The 24,169-nt window shown below is 57.6% G+C and overlaps 1 protein-coding gene across 22 annotated transcripts; it reads right to left on the reverse strand.

The window, feature by feature from the left end:
* Nucleotides 1-2,714: 2,714 nt before the first annotated feature.
* SLC4A11 (solute carrier family 4 member 11) lies at nt 2,715-14,551 on the reverse strand. 22 transcript variants are annotated; one of them, XM_024352248.3, is made up of 20 exons: nt 14,401-14,551; nt 12,832-12,876; nt 10,026-10,190; nt 9,852-9,901; nt 9,367-9,598; nt 9,205-9,286; nt 8,797-8,920; nt 6,601-6,819; nt 6,420-6,513; nt 6,186-6,311; nt 5,985-6,098; nt 5,758-5,890; nt 5,430-5,503; nt 4,768-5,020; nt 4,590-4,696; nt 4,339-4,507; nt 4,082-4,255; nt 3,756-3,951; nt 3,503-3,672; nt 2,715-3,154 (listed from the first exon to the last, which is right to left on the reverse strand). In XM_024352248.3, exons 1-20 carry the CDS (start codon nt 14,441-14,443, stop codon nt 3,085-3,087), a joined length of 2,640 nt encoding a protein of 879 aa, XP_024208016.1. In that variant the 5' UTR covers nt 14,444-14,551; the 3' UTR covers nt 2,715-3,084. The 22 variants fall into 22 exon arrangements, 21 of the variants coding, with proteins under 21 accessions (XP_024208016.1, XP_009435003.1, XP_054530560.1 ...); XM_009436728.4 differs by having other exon boundaries at nt 9,852-9,904; nt 14,401-14,529; XM_054674585.2 differs by having other exon boundaries at nt 10,026-10,193; nt 14,401-14,529.
* Nucleotides 14,552-24,169: the final 9,618 nt, after the last annotated feature.

The following is a 24,169-nucleotide window of genomic DNA, read 5'->3' on the forward strand; positions in this document are numbered from 1 at the left end:
CCTTGCCAGTTGATCATGGATGTAGCCCCCCTGTGCAGGGAACACCCAGGCTACTGATGGGGGACTCCAAAGAAGAATCACATGCTGCCTGGGTGGGGTGGGTACATAGGCTTGGGGCAGGGCACCTCTCTGTGTTTCCTGTTCAGCTCCTCCAGAATTTTGTCCTGGGTGCACACAACACTTTCTGGCCATTTTTTTTACTTTAGCTACCTGTGATACTGTGAAGTATATATCTGGTTCCAGGCAAGGTGGCTCACACCTGTAATCCCAGCACTTTGGAAGGCCAAGGTGGGGGATCGCTTGAGCCCAGGACTTCATAACCAGCCTGTGCAACATGGCAAAACCTTGTCTCTACAAAAATACAAATATTTGCTGGGCATGGTGGTGCGTGCCTGTGGACACAGCTACTCAGGATTCCGAGGTGGGAGGATTCCCGAGCCTAGGGAAATGGAGGCTGCAGTGAGCCGTGATCGCGCCACTGCACTCCAGCCTGGGCAACAGTGTGAGACCCTGTCTCATTAAAAAAAACATGTGTATTTGGTCTTTGACCCCTTTCCTAGCAAACAACTTTAAAATCCTCAGAAACTCCACACTGATGTCTTTTTGTGTGCTAATGAGGTGGCTGGCAGCATCTAGGTAGCTTGGTTATGGAAAGACCAAGACAGGACTAGAGGACTGGGACTTTCGGTCTCCACCCCCCGCCACACCTCCAGGGAGGGGCAGGGCTGAAGGTTCAATTGATAACCAGTGGCCAGTGGTTTATTCAATCATGCCTGCATAATGAGACCTCCATAAAAACCCAAAAGGCCAGGGTTTGGGGAGCTTCTGAATAGCCGAACATGTGGGGGTTCCTGGAGGGTGACACCCCGGGGAGGGCACACAAGCTCTGTGCCCCTTCCCCCACACCTCGCCCCCTGCATCTCTTCATCTGAATTCTCTGTAATAGCCTTTTAAATAAGCCAGTAGGGTGGGGCTGAGGCCCTGGGCCCATTCAGCTCTTATTCATCACCGGGAACTCCATCAATGCCCAACCCTTAAAAAATAAAAAAATAAAAAATTTAGGCTGGGCTTGGTGGCTCATGCCTGTAATCCCAGCACTTTGGGAGGCCAAGGCAGGCAGATCACTTGAGGTCAGGAGTTCAAGACCAGCCTGGCCAACATGGTGAAACCCCATCTCTACTAAAAATACAAAAATTAGCCAGGCGTAGTGGCAGGCACCTATAATCCCAGCTATTTGGGAGGCTGAGGCATGAGAATCGCTTGAGCCCAGGAGGCGGAGGTTGCAGTGAGCCGAGATCATGCCCTTGCACATTGAGAGTGAGACGCTGTCTCAACAACAACAATAACAAAATTAAAACCTGCTAACTATAAATGTTTCCCTGACTTGTGAACCACTCTAGCAAATTAATTGAACCTAAAAGAGGAGTCGTGTGAACCCCAAGTCGAAGACAGTGTGTCAAGTTCTGCAGGCCCAGACCTCAGACTGGTGGGAAGGAAGGGGTGGTCTTGTAGGACTGAGCCCTCAACTTGGGGTTTCTGAAGCTGTCTCCTGGCAGGTAGCAGTTGGGTTGAATTGAATTGAATTGGTGGGCACCCAGCAGCTGTCCCGTGACAAATCCCTCGCTTGGTCACAGAAGTCTTCTGGGTTGATTGTTGTGCACAGTGAGAGCGGAGGAAAACGTTTTGAGTTGGTTTTTCCACACTCGCTACCCGTCCCCAGACAGCAGGGTGGAGAGCATGCTCATACCCACCTGGATTGGTTCTCGGGGCCCTGGGGGCTCCTGATCTCCCATTCAGCACCAGGCTACCCAGTGTAAGGTGGCGTCTCATGTGGGCTTACGTTTCTCTAATTACCAAGGGGTCTGAGCACCTCTCGCTACTCCTGTTACAGTTGGGCCTCCTTCTTCCCCTGTTCACGGCCTCTGCCTCTTCTGTTGGGGCTGCTGTCCTTTGTTGGTTTGCAGGAATTCTTTGCATATTTCAGATATATTTTCAGTTTTAGATGCAGCCAATCTCTTCTGTCGGCTAACTTAGTCCATGGGGCATGTGTCAAGCCAGTCCAGGAGGTGATGTGAGCCCCAGGTGTTCCTGCTGACCACTGATGCTGCGCACCGGGCACTCCCCTGAGCCTCAGAGCCATATTCCCTGTTGTCGGCTGCCATTGTGAGACCCTGACCCACCAACAAATGAGCAAGCCAGAAGCACTGCACCTTCTCCCTCCCCGTGTCCTGCCGTCGGCAGTCCTCCCACCTCCCTCCATCGCCACCAGTGCTGCCCCTGCCCTGTAAAATCCAGGATCCGCACAACAGATGGGATGGTTCACAAGTGCTCCACACGAAGCCTCGGCCTCCCGGCAGGCAGCTTTCATCTGAGAGTCACAGGGCCCTTTGCTGTCACCCTGATGGTCCCTCCCGCCCCACTGCTCTTCGCCAGCCACAGCGCCTCAGTGGCCCCAAGCCCTCGCTCCTCTGGACCCTTGCACATGCTGTTCCCAGAACGCTTTCCCTGCAGGTCCCTGGAAAAATGGCCATGCAAAGGCCTCCTGGATCTTCCATGTTTCACTGTTGGGCCAGCACCCACTGTGCGACGTTGGAGGTGACAGACCTACAGGTGGCACTCCACAAACTCTGTCCCTTGCATTCCACTTCCCCAGGGAGGGCTTCCCCTCCCCAGAGTGGGGGTGGGGTGGCAGTAGCAGGGACACAGGTGGCACATAGGAGCCTAGAAACAGGAGCTTTATTCTCTAATGTGCGTCCAGCAAGTTCCTTACACAATCAAGGAAATGGTTTCTCTTTCAGGCATCGACTCTTTTATCAAAAGAAAATCCATCCTGCTCAGTCCCACCCACCCTGGGCAGAAGCTGCCCTGAGCAACGCTCTTGGCCTAAAGCTAAAGGATAATGGGAGAGGGGTGGGCACATACCACTGCACCCCTACAATGCCCAGATGCCCCAGGCCTGAGTCAGCCATGAGAAAGCGCAGCACAGAGCAGTCACCCACACACCTACACCTCCCCTCACAGCTCCAGAGCCAGCCTGGGAGGACGTGGAGAGCTGGCGAATGGGGCGTGGCCAAGGTCTGCCAGTCAAGGCCTGTGCTCAGCATCCATGACATCCAAGTACTTGGCTTCAATGATTCGGGGCAGCAGGATATAGCTGTGGGGAGGGAGGGACAGGAGGATGAGCCTGGATCAGAGAGAAGGCAGTGGACACCCATCCCAGCCCACCCCAGCCCACCCACAGGGCCAGGCTAGGCCTCTCCTCCCCGCCCACCTATCCCCAGCCCGCCCACTCTCCACTCCTAGACTGGAGCCCCTCCTGCCCACCACCCACCCCAGCCCGCCTACTCTCCACCCCTAGGCAGGACCCCTCCTCCTGGGCACCCACCCCAACCCGCCCATTCTCTGCCCCTAGGTGGGACCCCTCCTCCCAGCTGCTGCCCCAGCCCGCCCATTCTCCACACCTAGACTGGGCCCCTCCTGCCCACTGCCCACCCGCCTGTACCGGATGGGGATCATGGCGATCATGATGAGGGGAAAGATCATCTTCATGTAGGGCAGGGAACTCATGCCGAAGGCACACAGCAGCAGCAGCTGAAGCACCTGCAGGCCCGTGAAGTAGTGGATCTTCCTCTGGGGCACCCTCCGGATGTAGTGTGTCGGGGGGTACGCAGTCTGTGGGCGGCAGGGACCGGGTGTGGGCAGGCATGGGGCTGTGTCCCCACCCACGCCACTCCCTCGCAGGGCCAAGCGCTCACCTGCTCCTTGAGCAGCAGGGCCACGCGCTGGACGAGCTGGTTGCCATCGAGGGAGGTGAGCGCGATGTAGAGGAAGAGGCCATAGAGCACGGGCTTGGGGATCCACTGAAGCGGGACCGGCAGCAGCAACAGGGACAGGCCCACCAGGACGCTGGCGCCCAGCGAGGTCAGCCGCGTCTCCTTCACGTTCACAATCCTGCGGTGGCCCGAGCCGCGAGTGTCACCTCTGCACCCCTGTCCACAGGGCCTCACTCCTCCCTATGTCCCATGTGGCCAGAGGCTCCCCACTCCTCAGGGTCCACAGCTCTTGCCAGCCTCACACTCACGTGTCATAGATGTGTCCGTTCTCCACACGCTCCTCCACTAAGGCCAGGGCTCGCACGTGCAGCGGGGAGTGGGGGTAGGCGGCATGGATCCAAGGCAGCCCAAACAGGGACAGCCCTGTGTTGATGATGGCAAGGAGCAAGAGGTCCCAGTGGTAGGCAGTGCCCTTCACCAGCCTGCAGCAGACGGGCACTCGTGGACAGAGCCCCACAGCAGAGGCCCGGGCCCCGCCCACCCCACCCTCACCCACCCTCCACACCTGTTCTCCGGCGCATTCACCAAGGCGGCCACCAAGTTCTGCTCGATGAAGAAGAGCATGGACAGCAGGAAGCCGAGGCCCATGGCACCGCTGATGGCCCTCAGGGACAGCGACTGGATCTGCGCCATCGCAAAGGGGCTCTCGCTGGGGTTGTAGCGGAACTTGCTCACTGCAGTAGGGGACAGGCTACTGCTATGCCTGCAGCGCCTGGGGAGCTACCCCACGTCACCCACCGCCCGGCCCCAACTCACTCTCGATTTCCCGGAAGCCATGGGAGCTGATGAGGGAGAAGGCGAGCACCGCGATGGGCAGGGCACAGTCGGACAGGATCTCTCGCACGCAGGGGTGCAGGTAGGGGCTGGGGACAGCAGGTGCATAAGCACAGCCTTTGACCCATGCGGCCCCTCCCCTCCCCATGCAGCCCCTCACCTCTTCTTGAATTGGTAGAGGGTGTAGCCCAGCCAGAGCGTGCCCAGCATGATGAGGAGGCTGAGCACAGCGGTCGCCTGGCCTGAGTGTGTGGCCGAGGGCAGCTCCGTGGGGCTGGCCAGGAAGCTGGCGTTGAGGGCAGTGTGGAGGCTGGCGTTGAGGCTGGCGCCGAGGCCTGACAGGCTGACAAGGGATGAAGTCCTTTTTGTGTGATAGTCGTCCAAGTAATGCCCATAGTAGTACTTCCAGAAGACTGTGGACACAGACCCACAGGCCTCAGCCCTCTCCAGCATGTGGCAGGGGGAGGCCCTGGAGGGAGGGGATCTCAGGGAGAAAGGGCTCCAGGGGGAAGGTGAGGGGACCCTGCCGACGTGCCCAGGCACCCACACTCCTGCCCACTGCCCCGTCCCATCTCTGACACCTCATCACAGTCGGCCCAGTGCCTCTGCCCCCACGGCTGATCCCACCTGGGGCGGCCCCGTCACCCTCCAGCGTGGGGGGCTCTGCCCTCTGCCAGCCCAGGGCTCCCAGAGCACCGCACCCTTGATCACGGGCACACACTCAGCTTGAGCCAGTCCTATGTGCCCCCAGCCAGGGGCAGTGCAGAACCTCCCATCTCGGCTGAGCGCCCTGTGCAGCAGGTGGCCCCCAGCCGCACTCACTTTTAACCATGCCCTTGACAGCATCCAGCACAAATGTGATGGAAATGAAGAGGGCGATGATCTCCTCCGTCGACCTGCCAGGAGGCCATGAGCCTCATCAGAGTGGGTGTGGTCAGGGGGCAGGTGGGGGAGGCCTCCCTGAGCCCCTGCACAGTCCCCTGCCTCCCCCTGCCAGGAAGAAGGCCAGCGCCCCAGGCCTTGCCTGAGCCCACCCCAGCCCCTTGGGGCAGCAATATGGTGGGGGCACCCCCACCACCCTGGGGTTACAGGGGGCTGAACCAGATCCCAAGCCTTGAGGGTCCCAGCAGCTCACGGAAGGGCCAGTCACCTCTTGAAGAGACTCATGACCAGGCTGAGGTTGAAAAAGGCATAAAGCGCAAGGAAGAAACTATTCCACAGGCCCGTCCATGCGTAGAAGGAGTTGAAGTCCAGGTCATAGTCATCACAGATGACACGAATCACTGCAGGCAGGGGGCAGGGCGGGGCAGGGCGGGTCAGGGCCCAGCAGGAACCAGGGGTCTCAGGCACCATCTCCCGCCTCAGCCCCCACTGCACCCTGGATGTAGAGCGCCAGGGGCGCGGTGGTCAGCAGAATCACCAATGGCTGCCCAGAGAAGAGCGCGTAGAGCAGGCCCCCGATGCTCTGCCCGGCTATGGTCTTCTGCACGTCTGTGGGGGTGCGGAGGTCAGGTGGGCGCCACAGCCCAGGGCCCTGCCCAGCATACGCCCGCCCACCGCCCACCGCCAGCCCCTCACCGATGGCCCCGTCTGTGTTCTCGTCATTGAGAGACCCGAAAGCGATGGTGGGCAGGAGGCAGGCGAAGTAGAGGAACAGGGTGGTGGTGATGTATTTGCCCACAGCCTTGTTTTTCCCAATAATGCCTAGGAATGGGGGATGGGAGAGAGGGTTTGCTGGGGATGCAGGACAGGCACACGTGCGGGCCCAAGGCCTGGAAAGCAGAGGCCCAGATGGGCCACGAGGCCACGTACCATCAGTGAAGTCCAAGGGGTACAAGGGGAACCTGCGTGCGATGTCCTCCCGGATGCCCTTCCCAAAAGGGACAAAGTCCTTGCACTTTGGGGGCTGGAGGAGAGGACAGAGCGCCTGTTAGCCCTGTCCGGCCCATGCCCCCGCCGACCCTGCCGGCCCCCGCCGGCCTCTACCCTGTACCTCTGGGTGTCTGTGGGCAGGGAGGGAGACTGTGCCGCGTTCCTTCGTTCTCGGCGCCACTGGACCGTGGCTCACCATGGTGAGCAGCTGTCTCTGATGCACCAAGGCCTCCTTGAATTCCTCCTCTGTGCGGGTCTCCAGGAGCTTCTGGCGGAAGGCGATATCCGAGAACATGGTGGCAAACGTGCGTGCCACCTCCATCGCAGTCTTAGTGCTTTTCTAGGGGTGGAGGATGGGAGTCACCTCCACCACCCCTGTGGAACAGAGGAGGCCCCGCCCGGGCCGAGCAGGTGAAGGTGCTCTCCCCATGAACTGGCAGCAGGTTTTTTGTCTGTTTGTTTTTTTTGTTTTTTTGAGACAGGGTCTCACTGTCACCCAGGCTGAGTGCAGTGGCACACTCACGGCTTATCGTAGCCTCGACCTCCCGGGCTCAAGTGATTCTCCCACATCAGTCCCCCGAGTAGCTGGGACCACAGGCACGCACCACCATGCCAGGCAATTTTTAATTTTTAACTTTTTGTAGAGACGAGGTCTCACTATGTTGACCAGGCTGGTCTCAAACTCCTGGCCTCAAGCAATCCATCTGTCTAGGCCTCCCAAAGTGCTGGGATTACAGGCACGAGCCACTGTGCCCAGATGCTGGTAGCAGGTTTTATTCCACAAAGTTCAGGCATTAGTGTACTCTGCCATGATTTCAACCAGGTCAGCAGATCACCACAACTACCATCGATCTATATTTTTGTTATAAACTCACGATTTCTTATAAACTCAAGATACTACTTTTGTCCTAAGCAACAAAAGTCTGTGTAATCACAGATAATGAAACCACAGTGGAGAAAAATGTTTACCCAGCTACGTTTCCCCAGTGGTATTTGCACTGTCTGCTGGTTTGACTTTCAGAGAGGATCCGAGCCCATCAGGCACTCTCTCTCTGGCCTGGCCAAGGTGAAGCCCGTCCATGAACCAGGAACTCACGAACTCAGTGTCCAGCCCTCATCACAGCAACCTGCTCACCTAGGGGCAGTGTCTGCCCGTCTGTTGCTCAAAGCTATAGTCCCGGGGCACTGTGCATGTTTGCTTTAGAAGAGGCCCATGCCTGGTAGGGCATGGCGGCTCACGGCCATAATACCAACTTTTTTGGGAGGCTAAGGCAGGCAGATCACTTGAGGTCAGGAGTTCAAGACCAGCCTGGCCAACATGGTGAAACCCCATCTCTACTAAAAATACAAGATAATTAGCTGGCTGTAGTTTTTTGGTGGTGGAGGGTGCCTGCAGTCCCAGCTACTTGGGAGGCTGAGGTGGGAGAATCGCTTGAACCTGGGAGGCAGAGGTTGCAGTGAGCTGAGATCACACCTCAACATTCCAGCCTGGGTGACAGAGTGAGACCCTGTCTCAAAGATAAATAAATAAAACAAACAAATAAACAAATACAAAACCCCAAAAGAACTAGTCCATGCTCCTGAGTAGGAGCCCAGTGTTGGGCTGGGGGATCTGCCTCAAGGCACCAGGCTTTAACTCAGCTCTGGGCTATTGCTCCTTCTGTGTGGGCACCCTGCTGGGGGCCACTCCTTCCAACCCAGGGGCTGCCCTTCCTCTCACACCAGCACAGTTGCATTTGTGGAGGTTCCCGCCATGTCTGAGATCCCTGAGAACCCCATTTGCACACAGAAGGCCAGGGGCAGAAGCACAAGAAGCTAAGGGAAGCTGAAGCTGAAGGCCCTGCCAAGGCCTTGGGAGGGGTCCTGGCAATCATCTGTTGAGACTTGTTAAATCCTTTTCCTTAAAAGACTCCCGAAATTGTATCAGTTCCGGCTCCCACAAAAAGCACGGTGTCCCGGCCAGGGGGTGTGTGGCCCAGGAAGGAGCAGGGACCCTTAGCCAGCAAATCACAAAGTCAGCCAAGTCAAAGAAGGGCTGACGGGCGGGCAGGCCAAAGGAAGGCCGCGTGTTTGAATAAGGATCGTGGTCAAAAGCATTTCCTTTCAGTCAAGGAAATACGAACTTTTCGGCAACCCCTGGGGAAATGAGGACTTGCCGGGCCTAGCAACATGTTTCTGACACACCCACGGGGCCGAGGTGAAGGGGAGGGTGAGGACCAGGCCTTCAGAGGCCAGGACATGTGGGAGGGGACCCCAAGCAGAGGGCGGGTAACCTGGGGCCCTCCTTCTTCCCCAGGACACGGCACTACCCACTCACCATCTTGGGTGGGGCCAGCACCAGGATGACGAACCGAACCTCACAGGAATTCTCCCCCCAGTTCTGTGGGCGAACCAGGCGGCTGATGCACACGTGCCGCTTCTGTAGGGCCTTCATGGTACAGCTGGCAGGGGCGGGGAGGACACAGTGCACAGTTGCACCCCGGGGAGCTGGGGCTCCCCTACCCAGAACCCCCTCGACCTTGACCCCTGGTGACCTCTGCTAGGGAGGGAAAAGAAGAGCAAATGGGATGTTCCTTGGCAGTGCTCCAGCCCTCTTCTCCCAAGTTGGCTGGGCCGCCAGAGCCCCAGGACTCACAGGTGGGCTGGCCTCTGCAGGGCACAGGGGACACGGGACGCCCAGTTCCACTGCGACAAGAAGGGGGGGCCAAGTGGCCTGGCAACTCACATGATGCAGAGCCACGACTGCTGGTACCGCACCCCTGTCACTGTGGCGGTGACCCCTTGGATGGTGTCTGACAGCAGGTGGACTGAGGAAAGAGTGAGGGGGAGGGTGGTAGGTCAACAGCCCCTCCCAGCGCCCCCGCCCGGGCGGGGAGACCGGCCTCACCTTTACCCTGCATGGGTGCCCCGGCGTCGGTGAAGAGCATGGCCATGAGCAGGTCCAGGTTGCAGTTGGGCTCATTGTTGTCAGGGTCCTGGGCGAAGCGGCGAAGCATGGTCCGCAGCACGTCATCCAGGGAGGTGGCCGTCTCGTTCAGGACGATGCTGGCCTGCGCCAGGAAGCCATCTAGGTCGCGGTGCGCACGGATCTCTTCCTTGAAGTTCTTTAACTTCAGGTACTGAGGGGACCCCAGGGACAGAACCACACGGGCCCACGTATGAGATGCTGTCACTGCCTGGTCCCTCCCTCCCAGCCAGCCGCAGCAGTCCAGCCCCCAGCCCCCAGCCCCCAGCCCTGGGCTGGTGCGAGCTCCCTGTTGAGCTGCTCCTGGAGGCAGGGGAAGAGGGGAGCAGCAGGAGGATTCTCAGGGAAGCCATCACCTCAGCCCCCAGGTAGAGGCCCCAGGACCACCTGCAGGACAGGCCATTCACCTTTCGGGAGGTGTGCAGGAGCACACAGCCACCAGAAGTCGCTTCATTCTCTGCTGGAGAAAAGCGGGGAGGGCTCAGGGTGCCACCCTCTCCTCAGGTCTTTCTTAGTAAGGTGAGTCACACCTGCCCAGTCCCGTGCCCTCCCCCAGTCTGCCCCTGCTGCAGCCCCCATACCAGAGTTGGTGGCCTGCATCTCAAGGTTGACATTGACAAAAAAACGGATACTCTCGCCAGACACGATGGAGGAATTGGCAGTGTCGAAGGCCTCATCGCCCAGGATCTCCTCTCGGGCTTCGAAGGTGTCATCTGTGTCACACTTGTAGTAGCCTAGAGACCCAGCTGCTACCAAGAGAGACCCCCAAGAGCAAGAGGGCCTGGCTGTTAAAGTGCCACACACAGGAAGGAGGGGCTCCAAGCCCAGGCAGCAGGGACCCCTGGACTGTCCCACTCTCGGGCCGTGGTGGGAGAGGCCATCCCATAGGCCAGGAAGGCAGCTTCTAGTCCTGCCCCAGCCCCACACAGGACATGGCAGCTGCCACAGAGTGAGTCTCCAGCATTCCCTAGCCGCTGAGACCAGGACCCTGTGCAGCTCTGACCCTTCAGCGTGAGAAAAACATGTCCACTCCAGACACACCGGGGCAGGCACGGAGTGCAATAATGCAGATGAGACTGCCTGGCCCCTGCCCTCCCAAAGTAGGGAACACAGGGAAGGCAGAGAAGCTGCAGTATCCACGTGTGTCTGTCTGTCTGTCTCTCTCTCTCTCTCTCTCTCACACACACACACACACACACACACACACACACACACACACACACGCTGCCTTGTGGGCACAGGGTCTTAGAGCTCCGCCTCCCCAGGAGGGCAGGTGGGGAGAAGCATCGAGGCTGAGAGACCCAGGACAGGTATCAGACAAGGTCTAGGGAGCAGGAAAACCAGGGAAACAGAGCCAGGGGCTGACAGGGGAGAGGACCCCAAGGCTTCATGTCAGCCCTGCCCCCATCGTGCCCCTCTTCATGTCCTGGGGGCCCTGGGTAAGGGCACATGGAGAGTGAGGGTGTGTAATGGCACCTGTGGGATGTGGGACCCCAGAGGTGAGAGCCTGCTCCCCTTGGTCCTCAATTCCTGCAGCTGGCCAGCAGCACACCCCTCTTCCTACAGGAAGATTTCCTGGTAACATGCAAATATTCCTCTGCCCTGAGCCCTGCAGCCTACAGATCACAGCCTGAGCCAGCCCTGCTCCCCCTGCCCTGACCACTGGCTCCTCAGGCCATCCGGTCAGCACCCTAGGCATGCAAGGTCCTGTCCTCCAAGCTGAGGGCTTCCCTCCCTGGAGGGCCTTTTTCAAGACTCACTTGGAACCTCCTCCTCCAGGAAGTCCTCCTAGATCCCTGCCTCACCCCTGGCCACTGGCAGCCCTTCCTGTCTTGTGGGTCCCCTAAGGTTCCTCACTTGTAGGTACTCCCAGGAAAGGGGCCCTTGTAGCCCAGACCCCACTGATGCCTGACAGACACCTGTGCAGAAACAAGGATGGGTCAGCAGCACGCCTGCACCTGCCAGGGAGTGACTCACCCTGACTCACTTCTACTCCCGCCGCCAGTTTCCTTGGCACATCCCAGGCCCTGTTCCCCCGGTGTCCTGAGTTTAGCCTGGGCCCCTTCTGGGTAGGAAGCCCTAGTGCCTCCTGCATCAAAGTCCCCAGGGACTGGTGACCCCCAGGCCCAGGCCTGCACTACCTCCAGAGCCCAGAGAAGAAATATTAGGTCAAAAGACATCCTTGCCTTTGGGAGGCCAAGGCAGGCGGATCACAAGGTCAGGAGATCGAGACCATCCTGGCTAACAATGGCTAACATGGTGAAACCCCGTCTCTACTAAAAATACAAAAAGAAATTAGCCGGGTGTGGTGGCGGGCGCCTGTAGTCCCAGCTACTCGGGAGGCTGAGGCAGGAGGCTGGTGTGAACCCAGGAGGCAGAGCTTGCAGTGAGCCGAGATCACACCACTGCACTCCAGCCTGGGCGACAGAGCGAGACTCAAAACAAAACAAAACAAAACAAAAGACGTCCTCACTGCTTTGGTTCTGGAGCTCATGATAAACTCCTTCCTCCCCGTGTCAGGCTTGCCTTGTTTAAACTGTCTGGTTCCCCTGGCCCGAACTTGTCCCAGCCTCCCCTCTGCCCCTCAACCAGCACCCACTAGTCCCCTCCACGGCCCTTCACACAGCCCCATTCTTCCCCCATTCTTCCCCTGATGCCCTCAGCTCTACCTTAGGCTTAGTGCTCAGGTCCCCTAGATTAAGGACCTGCCCAGCTGACACTACCAGGTTCCTGGGGGACTCCTACAATGCCAAGTCCTAGTCCCAGCCCCATACGTAACCTGCCCACCAGCAGCCTAGCACACAGAGCCCCATGTCCTGAGGGCCCTGGGTAAGGGCACATCAGCCCTGTGTCTACGCACTGCTCTACAAACAACCCTCGAATGGTCAGGTCACTCATGGGGCTAGGCACAGGACACAGCCTGAAGCCAGCCCAGAGACACGAGGAGGAAGACAGCTGGACTGGTATAAGCAGGGACAACAGGAAGGTGCCCGAGGGACTGCAGCACAGAGGCCTTATATTTCTTTAAAGAGACAACGACAGATATTCCCTCCAGGGCTGGGTGAGGACAGAGGGATAGGGGCATACAGAATTCTTGGCCCAAGGCTAGTCAGATAACAGGCCATTGTCACAGAAAACCTTGGGGAAGAATCCCAGAGGGTTCACCTGGTCCAAGTAGCCCAGGAGAAGGGGCAGCCTGCCCTCTCAGGTCCACGGGGGATCCGCCCATGTCTAGCTTCCTGAAGAGTGGAAGCCAAAAGCATTCCAGCACTAGAGTGGCCCAGATAGGCGACCAAAGCCACAGGACTCTGGTGGGTAGGCTATGCGCCCTGGAGGCTTTTGCCCGACAAGCTCTCTCTGCACACACACACTCCCCGAGGTACTCACTTGAATCCTCAAAGTATCCATTCTGCGACATGGTGGGAGAGTTTTCTGCAAGGGAAGCGGAAAGGTCACCAGCCCCATGGACCAAGCCCTGGACCTCCTGTGTGCACCTGTCTCCCCGCCCCCCGACCTGGCTGATTCCTTCACTCTTCCGAGGGATGCAACCCAGGCCGCCCTAGGGAGAAAGGGAAGCAGGGGACAGTGCTCGGGAGGGGGCCCCATAGCAGGGGAAGCCAGCCTTAATCTCAGAAATTCAATTGCTTAGCCCATCTGCTAGGGGCTGCCCAGGCGTGCCAGAGGCGAGGAGGAGAGACGTTCTAGGGATGTCTTCCCACCGAGTTAGTACCAGTACCATGTTCGCTAACCCAGCTTTTCCTGAGAAAACCCTGCCCCGCTGCAGCGGGAGGAAGGGACCGGACCCGAGCGGGCCTCTCCCCCTCTCTCCTCCGATGCCAAGGCGGGGGATCTCTCTGCACATCCCTCTTCTCACTCTCAGACCGGTCCTGGGGGCCATAAACGCCCATTGCAGGCGCAGTTCCCCCGACCCCCGTCACGCGCCCCGGGTCACACGGGGGCCGACAGGCAACGGTCTCCAGTCCTGGGACCGCGTCCCGGCCGCCTGGAAGGCAGAGCCGTTGGTCCAAAAGGGAGAACAATTGGGGGTGGGAGGAGTATCTGAGGGACACATGGGTCGGGGGAGGCTGCGCCCTCCCTGGGCCGGTCCCCGGATGGTCCCGGCTGTTTGTGCCTCGCTGTCGGAGGAAGGAAGCGACAGGAGGGGCCGCGTGCACGAGAGGAAAGCGCCTCCAGACTCGGAGACCCCGGGGGTCGGGGCGCAGGATGTGAATGTAGGCGCGGGGCGGGAGCCGGGGCTGCATCCTGAAGTCGGGGGCGGGGGCGCTGGGGCGCGTCCCAGGCCGTGGGAGGGACAGCGGCCGTGGGCGACGAGGGTCTGGGAGGGTTGGGCCGGTGCACACTTCGCTTCCGTCCCGGCGGCCCACGTGCAGGTAAAGGGTCGTACAAACCTGGGTCCTGGCCGGGACCCAGGGCTGGCCCTCCTGTGTCAGAGCGAGGGAGAAACCGCTGCGGCCGCGCAGGGCACGGTCAGGGGTCCCGGGACTCCCAAGACTCCAGGGGTCCCGGGGCTCCCACCGCGGCGCCGGGCGGGAAGATGCCCGGGCGGAAGGTAAAATGAGACCTTCCGAGGCGGCGGCCCGCCAGGCTCCCAAAAGCTCGGCGCTCGGGGCGCTGGGAGCCCCACAGCTCCGCCCTGCCCACTTTCGAGCTCCCCGCCCTCGACCCGCTGCATCAGCTGTTCAAACCTGGTAAGAAATTCAAGACGGCGACAGCAGAGCCCTAATGAAACCAAGCGCGCAGTGGCCGCGAAGCCGCGCCCGGGCCTCCCGCACCCGCGCCCTCCTCCCCGCGGCTGGGAATCCCGCAGCCCTCTCGCCCACCGGCCCCGGCCCGCGCAGGCAGACGGCATCCGCGTTCTCCCCGGGGTCCCCGACGGGAGACGGTGGCGGAGACCCGGGCGGCCTTCCCGCCGCGCCCCCGGGTTCAGGCACCCACCGCACGGCTGCAGATGGAACACGCGCCTGGTGGCCGCGGCCATGGCACACTCGCGCACTCACGGCCGGGCTCCTCACGCGGCGCTCCGGCGCTTCTGGACCCCAAACTCGGCGACTCGGGCGGGCCAGCAGCGGGAGCCGGCGACACACCCCCGCGCCGCGCCTGGGTCCTAATGCCGCTCAGACGCCACGCCCGGGCGCGGTAGGCAGAGCTGCCGAGGGCTGGGACCCGGCCGCCCGCCCCGCGCCCTCACCCGCGGGAGGCTGCTCCAGCCGGGCTGGGCTGCTCCCCGCCGCCCGCAGCTGCTGGGCCAAACCGAGTAGACCCGGCTCCTTCGAGCCTGTGCGCGCCGGACCCAGCAAACCCAGCGTCGCGGGGTTAGGGGCTGGACGGGGCCGGGGAGCTTCTGGGAAAACGTTCGACTGCACCACGAGCCCACCGAGCTGTGCGACTGAGGCAGACCCCGGGAGGGCTTCCCCCGCGTCCGCTTTAAGTACGCGGCCGGCCCCTGTCTCCTCCTTTCGACCGGGGACCTCCGCAGGGCCACGCCCGCTGGCTGCCCCGCCTCCTGCATTTATCCCGGTAGCTCCGGCCGCAAGTCCTTCTCCTCCTCCTCCAGGAAGCGCGCCCCGACTGACTAGACGGACCTCCGTGCATTCCCCGGGCTACGCCCTCGCCCGCTGAGACGGCGCTCTCCGAGCTCGGCTGCTTTGGGTTTTCGCTGCGAGCCTCGCCAACTTATCTACCAGCCTCTTCACGTCCTCGGCCTTCTATGAGGTCAAGGTCATGGGTCGCCCCCTTTTTCCTTCCCCAAATGGCCCTTGCGCCCTGTCCCCTTTCCTGGACCGGCTGCGACCCGCCCGGGGACGCGCCTTTTCGGGGCGCTTAGTCTCCTGCGAGTAGGGCGTGTGCGCGTGTGGGTGCGCGTGCTGCGATGCGGTCTGGCAAATGCAGCTGACGAACCCCTGGCCTGATCCACGGTGGCTCCCGGTAGAAGGCTCTACGGCCCTTGGAAGCGGAACACGCAGCTCCGTAAACGTTAACCCACCTCCCGACCCCTCCGGCCGCCATTGCTTTCCGGCTCAGCCGCGCTGGGACGGAGTCCTCGGCCACTGTGCCCCAACCATGGTAGAGGAACGGGGACAGGCCGGGGCAAGCCCACCTCTGCGAAGGAAGGGCTTCTGGCGCGTTGGGGAAGCCTCATGCATAGGTTGGGTGAGTAAGGCTGGCCCAGTTCCCCTCCCGGCAAGATAAGAACGCATTAGGAGGGAAGCGCTGGAGTGCTCCTCTTGGCGACGGATGGCCTGGGGCTCCGCGACGGACTGAGTACACCATCCTCCCCCAGCGCGACTCCAGGAGGCCTTGTGGAAGATCCCAACACCATGACCTGCAACTGACTTGGGGCTGGCCACATAGTATTTTAGCAGGGGTGACTCTGGAGAGACACCAGGTCATCCTGCGCACCCCTTGGGACCTTTCCTAGACGCCCTCTAGCTAGAGCTCCAGTCCAGGCACTGACTCCCGGATGGCGGGTGGAGGCTGAGGGAGAGCTGAAGGACACAGGCGGATGTCGCCCCCGGAGCATGGCTGCATAGGTGGCATGCAGGCTGGATCCCTGAAAAGCCACCTTGCCACCCCCAGCCTCTCCCATCTGGGAATGCCTTGGCTTCTGCACCTGCTCCCAGCAGCTCCCAAACACCTGGTCCTTCCAACCCACTTGTTCCAGGAAAGCCTCTGGGATGGAGGGCGCTTCCCCTTACCACAGTCTCCTCAGCGCTCCTCAAAGGACCTAACCCCTCAGCCCACTGAGGAAAGAGGAGCCCATGACCAAGCCTCCCCTAGTCGGCTATGGGCCCCTCTGTCCGCTCCCTGACCGTCTCTCAAAGGAACTGGCACTGAGCCCTTCTCTGCTACACCTGTGCTCTGCCCCTGCGGTTCTGTTCCCTCGGCCCTCCTGGAGGGAACCCCTGAGGCCCACACCCCTGCTGCCTCCAGACTGACCCTGTTTCAGAGGCTGTTTCCTTCAGTCCTCCCACCTGCCTCCTGTCCTGTGTAGATCGTCTGACGCTGAAGGCAAATACTGGTGCCCCAGATCTCCTGTCCTGTGCCCCACTGGGTCCTTACATAGGCAGGCAGGCTGAGGGACCCAGACGCAGGCAACCACTTTCCCTCTCATTCCCTCCCTTGGGGTCTCAGACTTTACTGGGCTGTGGACTTGAAACTGTAACCGCTGGGTTAGGGTTCCACAAGGCGCACTTAACAGTTTTCTGCTGTCCTCCCCTGATGCCACTTATCTTGCCTGTGGATTGTAGAATCTGGGGTCTGAAGTAAATGTATAACATCTCATTTTTAGGCCGGGCTTGGTGGCTCACACCTGGAATCCCAGCACTTCGGGAGGCAGAAGTGAGAGGATTGCTCAAGCTCAGGAATTCGAGACCAGCCTGGGCAACACGGTGAAACCCCGTCTCTACTAAAATTACAAAAACTTAGCCAGGCATGGTGGCACATGCCTGTGGTCCCAGCCACTCAGCAGGCTGGGGTGGGAGGATTGTTTGAGCCAGGGAGGTCAAGGCTGCAGTGAGCCAAGACTGCATCACTGCACTCCAGCCGTGGTGACAGAGAGAAACCCTGTCTCAAAAAAAAAAAAAAAAAAAAAAAAAAAAAAGGCTCATTTTAAAAACAAAACATTCCCCGGCCGGGCGCGGTGGCTCACGCCTGTAATCCCAGCACTTTGGGAGGCCGAAGTGGGCGGATCACGAGGTCCAGAGATGGAGACCATCCTGGCAAACCAACATGCTAAAACCCCCCCTCTCTACTAAAAATACAAAAAAATTAGCTGGGCATAGAGGCGCATGCCTGTAGTCCCAGCTACTCGGGAAGCTGAGGCAGGAGAGTTGCTTGAACCCGGCAGGTGGAAGTTGCAGTGAGCCGAGATCGTGCCACTGCACTCCAGCCCAGGCGACAGAGCGAGACTCCATCTCAAAAAAAAAAAAAAAAATTCCCTTAAAGCCCCTTGCCCTCCGGGTGCTGCCTTATCCCTCAGCTACATTTAAGAGGAAGTTTCTCCAGAGCTCCATGCCCCTCCCGCTATGTCTCTTCAACCGACTCATACCTGTCTTTTGTCCCCACCACACCACTGAAACTGCTGAGACTCCATCTCAAAAACAAACACACAAAACAAAACAAAAAACAAAAAGTAAACCAGGTGCGGTGGCACATACCTATAATCCCAGCTACTAGGGAGGATGAGATGGGAGGATCCCTTGAGCCCAGGAGTGCTGAGACCAGCTTGGGCAACATAGGGAGACCCACCCGTCTCAAAACAAACAAAAAACCCAAAGGAATGTTAAAGGCAGATATCTCCATGGAGGCATTTCAGGCCTATGACGCCCTCCCGAAGCTCTCTTCTCCATCCTCCATCCTCCATTCCACTCAGGCTTTCTGGTCTAGCCTAATGGGCACCCCAGCCAGATACTCCCGACTCCCCTCTGCCTCCTTCCTCTCACCCCGGATGGCCACATTTCACTGAGTCATTTTATTTCTTTGATTTTTATTTTGTTGAGGCAGAGTCTCACTCTGCCACCCAGGCTGGAGTGCAGTGGCACAAACACGGCTCACCGTAGCCTTGATCTCCTGGCCTCAGGCGATCCTCCCACATCAGCTGGGACTACAGGTGTGCACCACTGTGTCTGGCTAATTTTTTTTTTTTTTTTTTTTTTGAGAGAAATGGGGTCTCACTCTGTCTCACAGGCTGGAGTGCAGCGATGCAATCTTGGCTCACTGCAACCTCCGTCTCCCAGGTTCAAGCGATTCTCCCGCCTCAGCCTCCCCAGGAGCTGGGATTACAGTCATGCACCACCATGCCTGGCTAATTTTTTTTTTTTTTTTTTTGAAACAGAGTTTTGCACTGTTGCCCAGGCTGGAGTGCAGTGGCGCCATCTCGGCTCACTGCAAGCTCTACCTCCTGGGTTCACGCCATTTTCCTGCCTCAGCCTCCCGAGTAGCTGGGACTACAGGCACCAGCCACCATGCCCGGCTAATTTTTTGTACTTCTAGTAGAGATGGGATTTCACCCTGTTAGCCAGGATGGTCTCGATTTCCTGACCTCGTGATCTGCCTGCCATGCCTGGCTAATTTTTGTATTTTTGGTAGAGGGGGTTTTGCCATGTTGGCTAGGCTGGTCTTGAACTCCTGGCCTCAGGTGATCCACTGCCTCGGCCTCCCAAAGTGCTGGGATTACAGGCATGAGCCACTGTGCCTGGCTTTTTTTTTTTTTTTAATTTTTGTAGAGATGGGGATCTCACCATGTTGCCCAGGCTGGTCTCAAGCTCCTGGGCTCAAGTGATCTTCCCCGCTCAGCCTCCCAAAGTGCTGGGATTACAGGTGTGAGCCACCGTGCCCAGCCTTATTTTTATTTTTTTATATTTATTTATTCATTAAGACAGGGGCTTGCTGTGTCGCCCAGGCTGGAGTGCCGTGGTGAGGCCACTGCTTACTGCAGCCTCAACCTCCCAGGTTCCCGCAATCTGCGCACTTCGGCCTCCCAAATTGCAATTACAGGTGTGAGCCACGGCACTCAGCTGAGTCCTTTTATTTCTACCTCGGGTCTGCAGCATCCTGGCTGCCATAGCCTTCCTTGGACCCTTGGCAGACATGGCTTCCCATACCTCGCAGCCAGCCGCTCTCTCTCAAGTCACTGGGATTTTACCAGCCTCTTGGGGCTCCCGCTGCCTTGACCAGTGTTCTCAGCCCCTGGCAGCCCTTCTCCAGCTGCAGCTGCTCTGCCTCCTCGCTGTTCCTGGGGAGGAGAGGTGCTGTTCCCACGCTCTCTCTCTCTGATTGAGGACTTGTCATCTGTAATGGTTAGTTATTTATGGGAGCCCTATGTCCAGCTCTGAACCAGGCCAAGTGACTGGGCTCAGCTGCCCACTGAATCAACTGCCTGATACTCTCTGGTGGTCTAACTGGACCCCAACAACCATGCCAGTCTCCTGTTCCCCTCCACATATTTTTAATTTTTTTAGACAGGGTCTTTCTCTGTCACCCGGGCTGGATTACAGTGGCGCAATCACAGCTCACTGCAGCCTTGACCTCCTGGGCTCAACTCATCCTCCCACTTCAGCCTCCCAAGTAGGTGGGACTACAAGCAGGTGTCATCACGCCTGGCTAATTTTTTTATTTTCAACATTTTTGGAAAAGACGGCCTTGCTATGTTGCCCAGGCTGGTCCTGAACACCTGGCTTCAAGAGATCTCAATCTTTGTTTAGACTGTCTTCCCCCACCCCATAACTCTTCCCGTCCCGTCAGCTTTTGCTTTCTATCCGTGGGAGCCCAGCATGAGACTGGTTGTCCTGGTAATGCTGCAGGGTGCTGGGAGGGGGAACATAGCCTCCACTGGCCTCCTCTCTTTCCTGGGGGGCATCTCCAGGCCCCTTGGGTAGGTGGAAGAATAACCCTTTGGTGCTCAACAAACACAGCAATAAGCCCTCTCTCAGTTGCCATCTACCCCTACTGAGAGAAAGATCCAGGCTACTATAACATAAGGGCATCCAGGAGGGCAAGGAGCCCCTGCCCTGCAGAGGGTCAACAAGGACCTGCTCCCCTCAGGATGGCATCTGTCTGCCCCGCCCCTCAGTCCATACTCACAGTCCAAAGCTAGCATGGGCAGGAGTGGGCTAGGGCTCTTGGCTCACTGATTCTAAGAGCTCATGAATTCCAGGCATACAGACTGTCAAGGTCTTGTGGCAGGCATGCAGCAGACCACTGGGCAGGAAGATTCTGGGGCTGCCCCACTGCCCTCCTGTCAGGCCTCTCTGCCCTCCACAGCCCAGCCTCTCACAACCAAACACTGGCTTCCTTCCCCACCCTCATCTACCCCCAGGCCCTACTCCATCAAAATCCCATCACCTGCTACCCAAGGAAGAATTCTACCTGGTGACCCTAAGGTTCTCTGGGTAGACTGTCACCTCCTGGCCATCTTCGGCCAATCTGTGTCCCTCATGTCTTCCTCACCCATGGCTCTCCCTGCTGGTCCCCATCCTGCTCAGGGGCCTGGATGTCACCATTGGGGGCTGATGTGGCCTGAGACCCCATCCAGGTCACCCTCCTCTCCAGCCCCAACTCTTCCCAGGAATTTGGAGGCACAGGGAAGAGAGAGCTGGTGGGGAGGCCCAGGGCGACACCCTGGAGCAAGACCTCCAGCCTCTTTAGATCTCTGATCACTGTTATCTATAAAACAAATAAGCTGGAATGGAGTTTTCGTAGCTAGAAAATTCCATGAATTTTGTCTCAAACTGAAATAATCTTATCAAACCATTTTCCAGTTCCTGTTGTCCTTATTTCTCTATTTGTACATTCATCCAGGCATGAAATTTCAGAGTAGAGATGTAAAGTTTCTTAAACATGTCCAGTCATGAGAGGAAAACAAAAATCACACTTTATTGCTGCAGGAAAAGCAGTAGTAATTTGTGGGATAAAATGAAAATTATTCACACTTTATTTGGTTAATATATATTAAAATATATTTTACAGATGTACAGTCATTTATGAGTAGGACATAAAATTTATTGAATCTGATGTAATTTTTTAAAAAGCCAAACTCTTTTAGCTGGTCAATTTAGGAATGCAGAGGCCTGGGAAAAACAGGAATAATTTGTGGATAAACAAATTTATTTTTCGTCAAATTTTTAGAGATGAAACAAAAAAAGTATTTGGATTTGTTTCAAAACGTTGGGTTTTTTCCACTTGGGCTTTTTCCACTTTTACCTCGAGGTCATCTCCTTAGCTGTTGCCTAGTTAGTCATGGTCTTGTCAATTGTTCCTTCAAAATGGCTCTCCAGTTGGTCCACTTCTCACCTCCACCCACGTGGAGCAGCAGCCCATTCCCCACATCACAGTCTATATGACCTTTCTTCTTTTTTTTTTTTTTTTTTGAGATGGAGTATTGCTCTGTCGCCCAGGCTGGAGTGCAGTGGCACCATCTAGGCTCGCTGCAACCTCCGCCTCCCAGGTTCAAGCAATTCTCCTGCCTCAGCCTCCTGAGGAGCTGGGATTACAGGCACCTGCCACCACACCCAGCTAATTTTTGTATTTTTAGTAGAGACAGGGTTTCACCATGTTGGTCAGGCTGGTCTTGAACCCCTGACCTCGTGATCCACCCGCCTTGGCCTCCCAATGTGCTGGGATTACAGGTGTGAGCCACCACGCCCGGCCTTTTTTTTTTTTTTTTTTTTTTTGAGATGAAGCCTCGCTCTGTTGCCCAGGCTGGAGTGTGATGGCACGATCTCGGCTCACTGCAACCTCCGCCTCCCGGGTTCAGGTGATTCTCCTGCCTCGGCCCCTCCGAGTAGCTAGGATTATAGGCACCTGCCACCACGCCCGGCTAATTTTTGTATTTTTAGTAGAGACAGGGTTTCACCATGTTGGCCAGGCTGGTCTAGAACTCCTGACCTCAAGTGATGCGCCTGCCTTGGCCTCCCAAAGTGCTGGGATTACAGGTGTGAGGCACCGTGCCTGGCTCTACATGACCTGTCTTTTTCTCTTTTTTCTTTTTTTTGACCTTTCTTTTGTTTAAGAAAAATAGATTCTCAAACAGGATCCCATGATCACTGGTATCCCTGGGTTGTGCTGAGGCACTATAAAACCAAACAATGGGCTGGGTGCAGTGGCTTACACCTGTAACATGGCACTTTGGGAGGCCAAGGCAGGAGGATGACTTGAGCCCAAGAGTTTGAAACCTGCCTGGGCAACATAGATAACATCTCTACAAAAAATGCAAAATTTGGCCCAGCATAGTGGTGTGCACCTGTAGTCCCAGCTATTCGGGAGGCTGAGTGGGGAGGATGACCTGAACCCAGGGAGGTTGAGGCTGCAGTGAGCTGTGATCTATACCCTAGGCTACAGAGTGAGACTCTGTTTAAAAAAAAAAAAGTAGGTTAGCTGGGTGAGGTGGCACATGCATGTAGTCCTAGCTACTAAAGAAGCTGAGATGGGAGATTACCTGAGCCCCAGGAGGTTGAGGCTGCAGCGAGCTATAATTGCACCACTGCACTCCAGCCTGGACAACAGAGTGAGACTCTGTCTTAAAAAAAAAAAAAAAAAAAAAAAGCCAGGTGTGGTGGCTTATGCCTGTAATCCCAGCAGTTTGGGAGGCTAAGGCTGGTGGATCACTTGAGGGTCAGGAGTTCAAGACCAGCCTTCTCAACATAGTGAAACCCCTCCTCTAGTAAAAATACAAAAAAAAAAAAAAAAAAAAAAAGTTGGGTGTGGTGGCATGTGCCTATAATCCCAGCTACCCGGGAGGCTGAGGCAGCAGAATCTCTTGAACCCAGGGGGTGGAGGTTGCAGTGAGCTGAGATCTCACCGCTGCACTCCAGCCTGGGCGACAGAGCGAGACTGTCTTGGAAAAAAAAAAAATCAAGTAGGTGTCTGACTTACCAGAAAAGCTCAGAAACTGCAGGGAGATGCGTAATGCTGGTTTAGGGGAGCAAGCCGTTCTGTGGGGGGCCCACCTCTCAGATGGGCCTGGTATGGAGACCCAAGGCCAGGCTAATCAGAAAACTCCATTCCTCCTGACCATTGTAATTATTCAGGGATGAGAATGTGATCCTTGCCTATGGGCCCCTGGTGCTGCTGGTGGTGTAGGGGAAGCTTGCTGCAGGGGAAGAATGAAGCCACCGAAGATAGAGGGTTCTGATGACATACTAGTGCCTGGGCCTGGCTGACTTGTAGCTGGTACTAGTCTGGACTCCTGCAGAAACCAAGCTGATCTCTTTCTGTCATGGGCTGGAAGTGGGTCACATGGTCATGTCTTCTTTGGGTATAACTTTTCCCTAGAGTGTAGGATAGAGATTAACACTGGTGTTTCTCTGTGTTCCTCGGCGGGCTCTCTGATTTTCAGCAGCTCCACATGAGATCTGCTCTAAATCACTTTCCACAATCGACTCTGCCAGGATTCCCTGACTCTGGGGCTCCCACTCTGGTAAGCAGCACTAGGGTTTCAGTAGTCCCCTGTCCCTACTGAGAGCTCCAGGTGGAAGATGGGATCCTTTCCCCATCCTCAGGTTTCCTGGCCTCTAAGTCCCTCTGAGAGCCCTTCACCATTTACTGTCCCCATCGTTCTGGCAATTCCTAGGGGTTAATCCCCAAACCCTAGAGGTTTTGCCATAATGCAACCGCAGGCGCTCCATCAAAGTTCAAACCCCGGCCTGCAGGATGGGGATGCCGGAGGCTCTGGGGAAGAGGTTGTGAAAGGGTAACACTGCCGCCAGCCCCCTCCCCCAAGTCTACCAGGCCCTTCCCGTGCAGATTTGCATTTGGTTTGCACAGGACTAATTTATCTCAAGGAACTTCCAAGCCTAAGACCACCATCCCAATCACCTGAAGCTATCTGCGGAGGCTACACCCTTTCCCCCGGGCCAGCTTCCACATCTGCCCAGTGGGGCATTTCCCCTTGTCCCACCCAGCGACTGGTTGACAGGAAGCAGGGTGTCTACTGGCTGGCGGCGGGCGCCCCTTTTCCTCACCTCCCTGCGCGGCCAGCGGGGGCCCGGGGTGTGGTCAGGTGGGAGGCCCGCGCCACGTGCGGCAGGAACCGCCTGGCGAGTGGAACCCGAGCTTGCACGGGGACAGCTGTTGCCTTTCTGGTCGCTCCTCTAGAGCTCCGCGGGCTCCGGCAAACCTCCCCGTTAGAACTTGCGGTTCCAACGCGCAGCGCCAAATCTGTCCCTTACTTGACCCGTCAGCGCCTCCAGTCGTCCCCATGTATAAA

Source organism: Pan troglodytes, chromosome 21 (assembly GCF_028858775.2).
Source record: "Pan troglodytes isolate AG18354 chromosome 21, NHGRI_mPanTro3-v2.0_pri, whole genome shotgun sequence".
Classification (NCBI taxonomy): Eukaryota; Metazoa; Chordata; class Mammalia; order Primates; family Hominidae; genus Pan; species Pan troglodytes.

Coding starts and splice junctions, on each gene's coding strand:
- SLC4A11 (XM_009436722.5), bottom strand. CDS start 13,706: ATGCAGCCCCGGCTCCCGCCCCGCGCCTACATTCACATCCTGCGCCCC. Junction 12,877..13,180: donor AAGCTGGGTTAGCGAACATG/GTACTGGTACTA, acceptor CTTCCCTTGCAG/AAAACTCTCCCACCATGTCG. Junction 3,952..4,081: donor AACGGACACATCTATGACAC/GTGAGTGTGAGG, acceptor GGGCCACCGCAG/GATTGTGAACGTGAAGGAGA.